The sequence below is a fragment of the Daktulosphaira vitifoliae genome, unplaced genomic scaffold (assembly GCF_025091365.1).
Source record: "Daktulosphaira vitifoliae isolate Bord-2020 unplaced genomic scaffold, ASM2509136v1 Scaffold_5, whole genome shotgun sequence".
Lineage (NCBI taxonomy): Eukaryota > Metazoa > Arthropoda > Insecta > Hemiptera > Phylloxeridae > Daktulosphaira > Daktulosphaira vitifoliae.
The window spans coordinates 29,653,589-29,668,098 of record NW_026099576.1 but is presented as its reverse complement, the minus strand read 5'-3'; the positions used below and the strand labels follow the sequence as shown (position 1 = coordinate 29,668,098).

Here is a 14,510-nt window from a genome sequence, read left to right as displayed (position 1 = left end):
TTTTATGTTGGATAAATGGTCTTAGTTTTTTTTTATTTGATAGAGTAAGCGTTTTTTTATTGCACTGTTGGAGCAAACATTAACACATGCTAGCGTGATAAATAATTCTTAAGTATTTCGTCTAACCACAGCTGTAAAGTATAATATTCCTAGGAATTCTATTCAATGTAATACTATATTTAACATTATATGTCATACAATTAAAATAAAACAGTTTGCTATACGAAGAAATTAACGAAGAATAGATTAAATAAAGTGTTTGTAATTTTTAAGTTAATACAATTTTTAGTTATAAGTGTGAAGGGTGCAATTTGTAGAAGAGTTTTTACTTATACGTACTAAACACTAACATATTCTTTGCATTTTATACACTTTTAAATGCTAATAACTTAAAAAGTAGTAATGCTAACTGGTTATTGATTGTCAAAATGTATTCATTGTTCCTTTAATATAAGAAAATAATTATAGGTTCCCTTTTGATTTTTGAAAGTTATTTCCAAAATCTACTCTTAGAAATCATTTTTTCTTATGAGAAACTTGATTTTTAATATGGTTCATAAAAATAAACCAAATTTTAATCTATTTATTTTTATCAAAAAATCAACATTTAACAAATAAAAAGAATGCATTTTTCTCAATATATTACACTCTATAATTAAATTTAACTATCAGATTTATAATAACTATAGAAGACCTAATATGTGTAAATTCAAACACAAATTTATTTTGATCTAAAATTGTAGTTGTAGTATTAATATTCGTTTATCGAATTGACAAATTCAACTATGAGTTTTACCAAAATAAATTACATTAAGCAATAAAAAAAACAAAATTGAATTGTGTTTATGTGTTTATGTGTTGTCATAAACTTATTATTTTTTATTGTTTTCTCAATGTATTTAAAAATTCTCATTGCCACACAAAAAATGTTGTTGCGAGCGATAGGTTTTCTCTGATTAGCTTACAATTAGTAATAACTTAGAATAATAAAATACTTATGCCTTCACTCTTTATTATCCCACAGACAAATATTTTTAGCATAAAAATGTCATCACAAAACAACAAATTGCTAGAATCATATCGTAAAGCTATATATTTTAAATTAGTCCGTTAATTCTCTTTTCATACTTACTTCATCTTTTAAAGACCATATTTCTCAAGATAATTTATTACCTTAGATTTAGCGGCTTCATTTATAATAATTTGACTGAATAAATATTATATAATGTCTTTGTTATATCCATTAAACGATCTATTTATAATATCATTTTTTTAAACATCTTTCAAACAAAAATGTGGTACTAACTAATAATGAATTTTCAATATTGACCCTAAAAGTTTCTATTCTCGTATATCAATCAATCTCTAATTTATACTTTATATGGCATAATGTAACTCAATTCATATTATATTAATATTAACAATTATTTCTGAAATATATGAGCTGATGAAATTTCCAAATGTGTATTTAAGCTGCTGTAATACAGCAAAAATGGTACTAATTAGACTGTATCCAAAAGAAAATGTCCTTGTGAACTTAACAAGATATAAAGACGGACGAATATAATTATCAGATAATGACGATTGTTTGAGTTATCACCACTTAGTCAAATGACATTGGATTTTTTAAACTTGTTGAATAATTTTTGTGATAGGGTTTATAGGCAAACATAAATCAAATTTTATTGATTCTAATAAGACAATGGTCACTAATGAAATTGAAAATTATATTACAATGCTTATACTTTCATATATTTAATACAATGGCAATAATATCAAAAGATATTATTCACATAATAATCATTAAAATGTTTTAATTAAAACAAATTGAAGATAGGATTTTCAATAAGATAAATGAAATTCAAACAGTCACCTAGTTACCAACGATAATAAATATTTGGTCCTGTGATGTCATTACTTGTTCTAAAACTGTATCGTTTTCGAAATTTAATTTAGTAATATACCTGTCAATATAAGTGAAAACTATATTTTTGATAATTTTAACTTAAATGCTTATTTTTAAAATTAATAATAAAAATAATAATTTTATATTTAACTATTACATATTTTACTTCACTAATAATTTTTAAAAATATATTGCATTATATAAATTTTAAGGAAAATTATGTACCAGCCAAAAACAATTAGCACAATTTTTACAAGTGATTGAGTAAAAAGTTTGTAGTATACTTGAATGTTTATTGATACATGTGAATTGATATGCACCTTATAAAAATTCAGTTAGGTACGTGTCAACNAAGTTTGTAGTATACTTGAATGTTTATTGATACATGTGAATTGATATGCACCTTATAAAAATTCAGTTAGGTACGTGTCAAATAACACAAATATATTTGATAGATATTTTATACATTGATTTTGCAAAGTAGCCATTATTATGAACGCACCTGTCACCGATGTACTCGACTACGTCTCGCGGGAGATAAGTCTGTTGCTCAGCCAAACGTGTCGTGTTTACATTTTTATTTTGAAAAAAGTGATGAAGTACTCTCTAGGGAGTGATCACATGGACATTCCTCATTCAGTGGCGTATATAGTTTTGCCTGTCGATGGCGGTCAATGGCACTCGTGACCAGTCTACGTTATTGTACTTTTTTTAACGATTGTTAGCGTTTTTAAGAGAGAAATCTGTCGTTCAATTTCTTTGTTGAATAGAATGATCGATAAAATTTATACATTTACATCACACAACCAAAATATTGAATATGAAGATTTTCCATTTTTTTCAATTTCTTATAATACAACAAAACTAATCAAAAACGTTTTCAAGAAGAAAAATACAAAATGGGTTCTTCAAAATATTATAAAAAATGATAGCTGTATAATTATGATAAATGTTAATAATATTTGTGGTTGAAATCATTCGTAATTCTGCAATAAGTTTGTTGAATATTTCGGTAGGATGTTATTTCAACGTTTGGTTAATGAGATTTTTCAACTGACCATTTATTTTTATTTATACCTTCAGGTCTCATAAAATACTTACTCACATCACAACATTTGGTTTTTTATTTAAATATTCATACCCCTAATAGAGCAAATTAATAAAATCATTCAAAAGAAACGAGTTTCTTTAAGTTCTTATGTACAGTTAACATTTTAACATAGTTTACGGTATCATTAATTATTTCAAAACGAGCTCGTAGCCATAAGCTATTGTTAGCTCGAAATAAAATGTTACCTGAACTAAATCATTTTCAAACATTATTATGAAATAAACTTATGTAATTATACATGTGTTATATCCATAAATCTTAAAAGTAGGTAACATTAATTAACTACTGTGTATTTCTGAATTTTATAAAATTATAATAGTATTTATTTCAGATTTGGTTAAAACAATTTACATTTTTGTATTGATGATTAAAAGAATTCATCAATAAGCTAGCTTATTTTATTGAATGAAATGATATAACTTTTTTATAATAGAACTACCCTATTTAAACGTTTTCTTTAGCCATTGTTTTTTTTTTTTAGTATAAAGATTATACGTATAGCTGGGCACAAACGAGTTAATAAGGTAAAGTTGACTTAATTTTTTTAACTTAATGGAGATGTTTAGAATATATTAATGATTTGATATAAAATAAACGATTATTTTTGGTATTTTTCGTTAAATATCTCTTTTTTGGTAAAATTTTAAATATAAGAAATAAAAAAAAAATTCTATTAGTTGACAATTATTGAAAAATTATTATTTTATTATTGCTTCGTTGTTTACTTCATAATGAAACTACATATCTCGTTTTTCGAAATTATTTAAAATATTACACTATTTTTATAAAACAAAAACTCGAAAGGTTTTTGTAAAAGTACATTATAAAAAAAAAAAAATTATTATTTATTTCAAGAACTATTAAAATATGTGTCACATTGTAAACATATAGAGTGTTCAGTAAGTAAGGAAACGGGTTTCTATTGTTCTCATTTATAACAATTGATCTGTTTCTTTAATAACTTAACATTTTGTATATTTTTCAAAAAAAAATCTCAATTGTCCAGATATACATTTTTATCATAAAAACGATATGATACAATTTCTACTTGCTTACATAAAAATCAATGAATTTTTATAATTAAAATGAAATTATATCTCACATTTTTTTATGTTTTATTATAAAAAATAAATTTTTGGAAGGAAATCCATTAGTCAATCCAAAATTTTTTATTAACCAATGAAAGGCTTTTGCAAACTTACTAGCAATTACACTTTATCAATTTAACATTTGATTTAATTTATTAAAAAAACAACGAGTTAACTTTAACTATTAACTGATTAACATTTTTCAATTAACTCAATCTTAACGAATCAAAAAAGTCATTAACATGCACAGTCTTAGGTATACGCATGTATAATTCAGGATGCTATCGCAATTTTTCTTGAGACATTATAGTATTGTTTGTTACATTAAACTTTCGTTAAACTTATTCATAATTATTGACATTATTGTGTATTAATTGTTTAGTTATGACAAAAAATGAAAATGTTTGCCGTATACAATAACCAAATTTAGAGTAATGCGATATTTCAAGATGTTAAGAATTTTTAGGTCTAAGCATTTTTTTAAAAGACATATCCGACTCTTAAAAAAACTTTGAAGTTTTATTTGCTTTGTAGTCATAGAGAGATGTCTAATTATAGATACCTTTATAATTTAATTTTTGTTTTAAAATCACTAAAGCGCTAGACAATATTCATAATAATTTTGTAATAACTATATTTCTGCTGGGTTTGTTATGGCCCTTTATTATAATTGTACATTTTGAAAATATATAATTTCCAAATTTGAATATACATATAATATACAAAATATTTAGGCGTTCTTTATTTAAACAAGATTTTGATTCCAATTCATTTTTCTTTTAATCAGTAAAGCTGACTTTTGGCTATTATACAAGTTAAATACGTTTAGTCTCTTAAAATATTTCATTGAATAAAAATCTTTTAAGGGTTTACACGCAGGATAAATAAGCAAATATTTAAGTAAAAATGTATACACATGCACTATTGTTTCTTTCAACTATCATTTTTTAGGGGGAACATCAAAGATATCCACGCCCATATTCACAACGGCCGTCCAATGGGAACCCTCTCAGCGACCGATTTCGTGTTTCTTGTTTACCAGGCGGGGTCGTCTCTTTGCCGGTGTAACCGATCGCGATGCTGGACTAGGTCGGTAGTATACGTTTTGCGGTCATCGTGTGAGTAACAGTTCGGTTACGGCCAAGTGTTGGGTGATTTTTCAATTTTTTGGTTACATATATCTTGTGCTCTGTAGTGTGTTATTTATTAAATCATTTTTAAATTTATACTCTTAACTAACTGTTTTTAGGAGTTATAATATATTGTATTTGAAAATGGCTGTTTCAACGTTAAACATGACTCCATATTTCACAGGATATCCATTCCAAGGTAATTAAATATTAAAATGTTTCTTGCAGTAACTGAATTGATTATTAAGTTTAAGTACTGTGATAATATCAGACCGATAAATTTCATTAGGCTCTCAAATATCTTATGTTATAGGAACGAGTATGAATTAATCGACCAATTGTTTTTCTATATATTACAGGCCAGGGTCGTATGAATCAGCTAGGAGGTGTTTTCATCAATGGTCGCCCGCTACCGAATCACATTAGACTTAAAATTGTGGAAATGGCTGCAGCCGGAGTCCGGCCGTGTGTTATATCACGACAGCTCAGGGTATCACATGGTTGCGTTTCCAAGATTCTAAACAGGTATCAAGAAACCGGAAGCATCCGACCTGGTGTGATCGGCGGAAGTAAACCCAGGGTGGCCACTCCCGACGTAGAGAGACGCATTGAAGAGTATAAAAAAGCCAACCCGGCAATGTTCAGTTGGGAAATCCGTGATAAATTAGTCAAGGTGTGTTTGAATTTGATTTTAAACTAACAATTTGCTTTAGAGGGCCTTTAATTTATTTTAGATAAATAAAAATAGGTATATTTTAAATAATTTTCAACACTTTTTATAATATATAGATTTAAATTATTCATAACATCGTATTAGCCATCGTTAAAGTCACTTTAATACCAAATATATAAAACTTTGTGATCAGAACAATTATTTCTGTGAAAGAAATACAATTTTCTGCAAAAACTTTTATTCATTCACAAATAACCGGAATAATTAATTACAAAAATATCCAGTAATTTGATTAAACACATATAGGTTATAAATTTATAAAAAATAATGTAGTTTCAATTTAAAAATTAATATTGTTTTTTTACGAATAATTTGAGTCTAATTCAATTTTTTTAGTCGATTTATCAGAGAAATATTATCAGCTGATTAAATAATCATATTATAGAGACACCAATAGTTTATTTTATGAGCTTATCACTTCATTAATTTATTTAATAATACTAAACTTATATAATTTTACTACTTTTAATAATGAATAAGTTGTAATTTTGATAAATCACTGGAAAACATTAAAATGTTTCTTATTTCCAAAAGTAAAAAAACATATGAATTTGAGTCTAAAAACAAATTTTTGGTTCGATTTTTTCAAGTTCCTGAAACTTTATTTAATTCTCAAATCGTTGATAGTGTATTACTTACAATGATAAATAATTATTGAATCGCGATGCGTTTATAAAGTAAACTTCCTATTCCATTCATTTGTTTCCAACATAAGTAGTATGGTAGCAGTGTTAAACATATTTTAGGCGTACTAAAAATGTGGATTTTTTGTTGTTATTTTCCCAGCAGGATGGCATTTGCGACAAAAATTCAGCACCGTCCATCAGTTCTATTAGTAGATTATTGCGCGGTGGCAGAAGGGACGAGCTGAAAAACCATTCCATAGATGGTATTCTAGGTAAGTGTCTAGTTTAGAATATGACGTTTTAATGATCTATACATTGTTGTAAATATGAGTGTTTGGTAACACGGTACCTGCAAGAGGCCGGTCTATGAACGTACATAACGGGTCTTTAGGGAAAAGTCATAAAAAGGGATGGCCGATTGTGGCAACGTTTCAACTCTATCATCGTGGGTGATATACGACTTTGGCTACTCGGTATTAGCTACCGGGGAAACCGTTAACCGAAAGGATACCGTCCATTTCATTGTACTTGGGCCGACCGCAAAAAAAAGAAAAGAAAAAAGAAATACTTGTATGGAGAAAGGCGTGCCCGTGAAGTGTGTGAGAATCGCGACGACCACCAAGGGTTCGTCGAGGCGGCAGCGGCGGCTACCACGGGGGAGGTTTTACGGTTAACACTTTTTCACCCAGAATATAAAAAGAGAAGGAAAAAATTCACGACCGGCCGATTTATCACCTTGTCAACGGGGTGGTCGGAAATAGGCGTTTACCACCATCGTTTAGTGACACTACGGCTACCAGTATATTATCACGTTATGTTATGCGCTGTACAGCATAATAACATGTGTTGGCCCGAGCTATTTTTCTTTATTGTTGAAAAATATTTTTTCTCCCAAAAAATATATTATTTAACACTTGTGTAATAATAAAATTGTAGTTATAATGCAATCGAACACACGACCTGAGATTTTTCGGTGTAATCGTGACGTTTAAAATAATATAATTTGTATATTACCATACACATGTACACTGGTCGATGCAGCAGCATCGGCAGCTTCACAAGAACCTGTCTCCGCGGGGTGTCCTTTAATGTAAAAGGCTTGCCGACATATGTAAAACTCGTTTAATTCGCTGTAATTTAAAAATGGATTTTTCTTCTTCAAAGTTGTCGGCCCGCACACCTTGGTCGGGCATTACTATATAAGTGTTTTCAGTCTTCAGATTTGGCGGCATCTCGCTAAAATTTAATCACACGCGAGACACACGCGCTTGTATCTTCTAAATCCAGCCGACTTTAATCGCTACCCACCGGAATCTTTTAAATAATGTCGCACGCTTTGTGCACCAAAACGTCTGTCGTCATGATTTGTTTGCTATTCAAATGCGTAACTGTTATAATAAAAATAATAATGCTGCATACAACAAAGATCAACGTTCGGTTTTTTTATATTTCATATAATACACGAGTACGTGGAACAAGTAGAGTATTATATTGTTATTACTTTTGTACCAATAAGAGTCATTATTTATTCATGCGAAGTATGCCATTTATAATATGCATAAGTAAATACGCAATTTACGTATGTTATTTTACAACGATTAATAATACTTATTTTCAATCACTTAAGGTAATGTTGACAGGATTATAAGTTTGCTTTAAATATCAAGTTAAACCAAGTGGCTTGCTCGGTTTTCTACGAAGGCATTGACAGAATCAGGCATAATATTTTTGTGAACTTTTTTTAATAATTTATTTATCGTTTGGTACATTATAATATGGTGCTGATGATTTGTTTATTGAACTATAATAACGTGTGAAAATTGTTGTGTTGTAATCGAACGACCACCACAACGCAGTGGATAAACCGGTAATCCATTTGAATGCGGTTAGACAAATTACGGCAAACATAAATTTTAACACATAGATTTTAAATAATACTATTTAATTCTCCATAATGACAATTCAGTATTTTATTATATTTTAATCAGACCAAGCACCGGTTTGCCGCGACGATGTGCTCTGGTGAAATGTATCGCATGAAAGTATTAATATTAAGAATTCAATATTCGTTTTTATCATAGTAATAATTACGTTGATCTTGCGTCGGTAAAATTGTCGGTGTAACTTATCTACGAGGAGTTCATCATCGTCAAAATATGCGCATTTAATCCGCCTACTCAACAACGAGACTGGCATTGGTCCATCTAGTTCGCTTCGAGAAATGGCGAAAAATTCAATGCGAGACGTGGGAAGTGCTGATCGGTATCTACTAGCGTTTGCCTCTCAATTTAACTTTCTCGGTACTTGATAATAATAACAGTTACATTGTTTTTTTCCGTTGAATGTGAACTGTACGAAAAAAACACGCCGTATTGTACCGGTAACAACAGTTTCGGCGATCGGAACTGGATGTGCGCGTAATGGTTATTATGAAAATGATCTGATAAGAACACGGAAAGCCCAACGGTCCGGGCTGTGGGTAATTATCGGAAAAATAGGATACCAGCAACGCGGTAACATGTGTTACTTCGGGAGAGTTCTTGTGCCCGAGGGCGTATTCCACAAAACGCATGTAAAAATATATCGGTAACAATTAAAAAGCACTGCCGGCGACGGTTTGGTTCGCTGTGATTGAGCGTCCGGATATTTGTCAAAGGCGGCGGACGTCGTGGAATCAATCAACGATGGCCGCCGACACCGTTCATTTACATACGTCAGGACTGTAANGGCGGACGTCGTGGAATCAATCAACGATGGCCGCCGACACCGTTCATTTGCATACGTCAGGACTGTAAATTAATAAAAAACAAACGGCGGTTACGTGCGCGGTATAGATTTACGGTGATCATTCATTGGGTCCCTATGACCCCGCGGCCCCGGTAAAAAACGTCCTGTCAGTGTATCGGCGTGTAGTAGTCCTCGTCGCCTAGACCCATTAAAAACAATACACGTACGGGGCACGCTGTGGGCCCGGCACATGACAAATGCAATAATATTATTCACTCGACCGCCCTGTGTTTGGTGGACGTCCAAATAGTTTAATCGGTTTTTGTGTGTGTGTTTCAGGACCGAGTAGCGCCGACGATTCCGATACCGAATCCGAACCAGGTTTCCATCTGAAGAGGAAACAACGCCGGAGCAGAACAACATTTACCGGCGAGCAACTGGAAGACTTGGAACGAGCGTTCCACAAGTCGCAATATCCGGACGTTTACACCAGAGAAGAACTGGCTCAAAAGTAAGACGTCCGTTTAAACGTAATATTATCATGATCGTTACGGTACAGTAATTAAGTTATTATCAACGCGAGTTTAGCCCGTCGTTTACGTTGTGTGCGCGTCTATTTTGGGTACTGTACCGGACCGTTGATGATGAAAAAGACACCAAAACGCGGTGGGTGCGATTAAGAGGGGCGTAATACGTGGAGTAATGGATCGGGGCCCTCTCCGGAGTATAATAATGATAATGATAATATTTTAATGACCGGCTTCGGGTGGCCGCCGACATCAGTGAAAGTGAGCCGCCGCTATCTCACGATCGGACTCGAGTATCTGTTCGCTATAACATTACTCGGCGGAACACGTCTGCGGCGTATATGTGTATTGTGGAGTGTCATAAGGGTCAGGCCGAGGCTGAGAGGTCGGTGAAAAATAATAGCGCCGAACATTGGGCGAAATAACGAATACACGACGCGACGTTCGCCATTATATTTTGGGGACATCCTGGTGGTCATTATATTTTTTGGCCGTGCACGACTCGTCCTGGAAACGGCCCTGTGCCGACACGTACGTGACACGCGGGTTGGGTTCGAAAAATAAAACTTTCAATCCACCAACGGTAAATAACACGCACACTACTTGTTGTTTCAGGACCAAATTAACCGAGGCCAGAGTCCAAGTTTGGTTCAGCAACCGCCGAGCTCGTCTCAGAAAGCAAATGGGCACACACCAGCACATGAACGCCGCAGCGGCCGCCGCGGCTTTCAACCCCGCAGCCGCTGCTGTGGTCAGCTTATCGGCGGCCGCTGCTGCCGGCGGTTTCCAGACCGGTCACAATGGCCACAACGGCGGTAACGGTCAATACGGCGGCGCCGGCAATCACCATGATCACGGTGCTTCTACCAGCTTCAATTCACCCCAAGGTAAGATATGAGCACTACTACTACAACGCGGTGGCCAGCCAGCCGCCACATACGTTGTGATGGTAATAATGATAATGATGATGTCTCATATACGAGGCCATCACGGAAATTACACGGTGCGAGACGATTAACACTGCAACGGTAACGTTTCATTAATAGGTACTTTTTTTATTTTGAACATCGGTCATTTTAACTAGTAATAGCCGTGTTCGCGTTTGCCCTCGCGAGAAGCATAATAATAATGAATTAAAATTATATTGCGTTGTGGGGATACAACAAGACGATAGAAACATACGCACGTAAAATTAAAAAATATCATATTCACGACGTTGGCAATTTTTTATCAAAATATAATAACATATTATGTACCGGTACTGTACGTGGTATTTATTACAAGAATATTATTAAACACTCACGACTCCGGACGAGTGCACGTTGTAATAATGTCTGTTGTGTGATTTATTTTTTACATGTGCGTGCAATGGTGGGAAGACACGCGTTTTTTTTTTTGTACTACAAAAGATTAGGGTGTCATTTCGATACAACATGATGTATAATATGTCAAACGGGTGACCATAATAACCGATGTTTTTATTAAAGAGAAACATTGTTAACGGTTTTTAGAGCGTTTTAATAACTTTCGTTTCGATCAAGTTGTTTACAGTATGGATTTTATTTATTTTTTACAGGTACTACTCATGGCGCTTGGCCCACAGGCACTGGTTACTACACCGGAAATTACGGAACTGCAACTGTCGGTAGTCCGACAGGTGTAAACGGCACCACCGACATGTATCACCAACACGCGTCGCATCACCATCATCACCAGAACACTGCAACTGTTAACAGCTCTTCGTATTCACCACAAGGTACCGACCATTCGTTGGGCGGATGGTCCAAGTCCAACAAGGAAACTGCGTGGAACCCGGACAGCTACTCGTAAGTACACCTTGTTTGTGTCGTGCCTATACTAAACCTCGTAGGTTGTTGAACCCTAAGGGAGCTAAAGTGATTTCAAATCTGTTAAGAATGTGCCCCCGTCCATTAAGTTACAATAGACATTTCTAATTGGATTACTTGTAATTTGTCTGTCTATTTGTACCGCGCGTAAGTACTTCCACGTATCTCGTGTTTCGTAACAGTCTTTTTGCTGGTCCCTCGCCGCCGCCCGATGAGTAATGCCTGTAAATTAATATCGAAACGCGTATGAAGAGAACGTCCGGACATAAATAGGATAGAACCTGATAAATTGTCGGCGCGGGGTAGGGGGAAATTTTTTTTTGTTTATTTTTTGACGGTCCCGTATGGAAGGTATCAGAAGAAAGGAATTGTCATTAGACGACCGTGCTGCTGTAGCATTGCACTGGTTACCACCCATGCAGCACAGTGGTAACAACCGCGTCCGAGTTCCCGATGACGATGATGCCGACCGAGGTGACTTTTACAAATCGACCACTACACAAATTGCCGCTGAAATACAATGAAATAATGACCACCGCGTTTATTCATTAGAGAAGGGCTAACGAAAAAAAAATACTAAAGCGTACCTAGAAGTTTTTGGTTAGCGATAAGTTATAAGCGGTTCTCACAATTACAATAATAAATATACTTATTTCATACCTCACACGTAATTCAAAGGGTTTTACAGTTTGGTTTTTGGGAAACCCGATATTGTTTAATAGTACAAGTTAATCGTTTTATCGACATAAATTGAACTAGTTATTAATAAAATGTGTTTTCCGTTTTAATAGATTTTTCGCCGGAGGCAATTCCATATACGGCCCGACCGGTACGAATTTGGCTCCTCATTCGGCCAGTGAAGCAAAATCTGGTTATCCTTACTTCGGTCAATTGTCTCAAATGGACGCTATGTGTGGTAGAGTGCATTAGCCCAATCTCTCAAATGACTCACACCGTCAAAACATATGTAACATAATACTTTTATTACTACTTGAACGCGTCGATATTTCCTCTTCCTTAACCTGTGTTCTTTTTTCTTCCGGATAATATATTTTATCATAATTATTGTTAAATGAGCATTACTATCGAAATATGTACTTCATTTCAACTTATAGTAGCATTTTAATATTCTATTATTATGAACTTATTTGTTATACATAATTAATGTTTTTAATTATAAATATTATATCATCATTGTCGTTTAGTAATCATATTATTATGCATCATATACACATAGTAATAGTAGTTATTTGAATTTTTTTTGTAAATATAAATTGTATTGTATTATTATTATTATTATTATTGGCAATAAAAACCGTCTGTACGATCAAATACCTCGTCGTTTTCTCTATATACTCCTATTCTATTATTATAGTACATGTTGCACATTTTCAATCGGACCGGGTGATGAAACCCAAAACTGACCACTTGTTGGAGTGCCAGTGACCATTATTAGGCGTATATTGTCCGTGGCCTATAGTTGAAATGGGTCTTAAGAGCCGGATCACGGACACACACAATGGATAAAATTTCCTGAAAAGATTGCACGAGCCAAATGCAATTGTTGTTGTTGGCTGTGTACAAACTGTTTTGAAAGCAGTGGGAAATAACTGAAAATGCTAAAAAAAAATTACCTGTATTATTATGCCATCTATATTGTGGCCGATGGACGGTTGCAATAATAATTACATTGGGATCATCGAGTAGGAGGATATGTGAATAATATAGTACAGAATAGAGAGCGTATGATCCACACTGGTTTAATCTTCCATGTAATATGCGTACAATATATGGACCTTTCGTCATTTTGACTTGATTTCATTCCTGACGGTTACACGTCTTTCTGTATTATTATGTGAGCAACTAGGGCGGTCTTTACGTATTTTTTACCTAAACGTGTCTTGACGACGTAATATCGTGAATCTTCTTACTCAGACGTCATACTTACCTAAATAAATGCACTACTCATCATATTTAGATAGCTCTATTTCGGCGGTACTCCTTAGTAATAATATAGATACCTAATGCGATAAGTTATACTAAATCTCAATCTTATAATGGTACATGATAAAATGATTCAATTTTTTTTAATGATAATGAACATTTTACTCGAAGAATGTAATCGGAAAAGAAATTAGTGATAGATATATTTATATTTTTTTTCACATGTAAAAAGTTTTAATATTTTAGGAAGGGAATTTATAAAATATTTCATTGAACAATAAAAAAAGAATCCAACTATCCAATTTGTGAGTCCATGAATTAGATTTCATGTTAAATTATATTAATTTTTTTAAATGCGAGATTTATACATTTTTAATAATATTTTGCAAAACCACCTTAAATTATTTGAAAGTTTTTTTTTATTGACAATTCTTTTCAATTATCAACACACAATACTTGATAACTACGACATAAATAGAGATTGAGGTTAGACAATGCTACGAAATTGACTTTTTTTTAAACTTAATACAACCCATGTGTATGTTAAGTACATTTTATATGCAGCTTAATAAACTCTATACATAATTTATCTATATTATACTGAATCCTTAAGTATAACTAAATAATAAACAAAGCTAACTTTTTATTAAATGTACAATGTAAATTCGTAAATAAGTAAATATGACGTCTTTCAAGATTATTTGACAGTCCAAACTAACCCAACTAATAAACCACTAAATACAATTATTTTCGTATCAAACTATAAAGTTTTTTTAGATATTTTCATTACTTGGAAATTAGCTTTCCTGAAAGACAAATATTCTAGTGATCAAAGTAAACTTTTAATGAAGATATTTTTGACTATATCATT

General features: G+C 32.8%; 2 protein-coding genes across 5 annotated transcripts in view; both read left to right on the top strand.

The window, feature by feature from the left end:
• LOC126908721 (uncharacterized) overlaps window positions 1-14,510 on the top strand; it is a 91,387-nt gene that overhangs the window by 14,847 nt on the left and 62,030 nt on the right. The gene's annotated exons all lie outside the window — the stretch shown is intronic.
• Window positions 5,166-12,997, top strand: LOC126908719 (protein gooseberry-like). Of its 3 annotated transcripts, XM_050691032.1 has the most exons (8): window positions 5,166-5,299; window positions 5,355-5,434; window positions 5,595-5,908; window positions 6,755-6,866; window positions 9,661-9,832; window positions 10,464-10,735; window positions 11,425-11,674; window positions 12,487-12,997. In XM_050691032.1, the coding sequence occupies exons 2-8, from the start codon at window positions 5,380-5,382 to the stop codon at window positions 12,623-12,625; spliced, it is 1,314 nt and encodes a 437-aa protein (XP_050546989.1). In that variant the 5' UTR covers window positions 5,166-5,299; window positions 5,355-5,379; the 3' UTR covers window positions 12,626-12,997. The 3 variants fall into 3 exon arrangements, with proteins under 3 accessions (XP_050546989.1, XP_050546990.1, XP_050546988.1); XM_050691033.1 differs by having other exon boundaries at window positions 5,178-5,434; window positions 6,758-6,866; window positions 12,487-12,996; XM_050691031.1 differs by having other exon boundaries at window positions 5,178-5,434; window positions 12,487-12,996.

Bases quoted from the DNA above. Each gene is read 5' to 3' on its own strand.
- LOC126908719 (XM_050691032.1), top strand. From the start codon at position 5,380: ATGGCTGTTTCAACGTTAAACATGACTCCATATTTCACAGGATATCCA. The intron at 6,867-9,660 runs GTAAGTGTCTAG...TGTGTGTTTCAG, and splicing joins TTCCATAGATGGTATTCTAG to GACCGAGTAGCGCCGACGAT. The intron at 11,675-12,486 runs GTAAGTACACCT...CCGTTTTAATAG, and splicing joins TGGAACCCGGACAGCTACTC to ATTTTTCGCCGGAGGCAATT.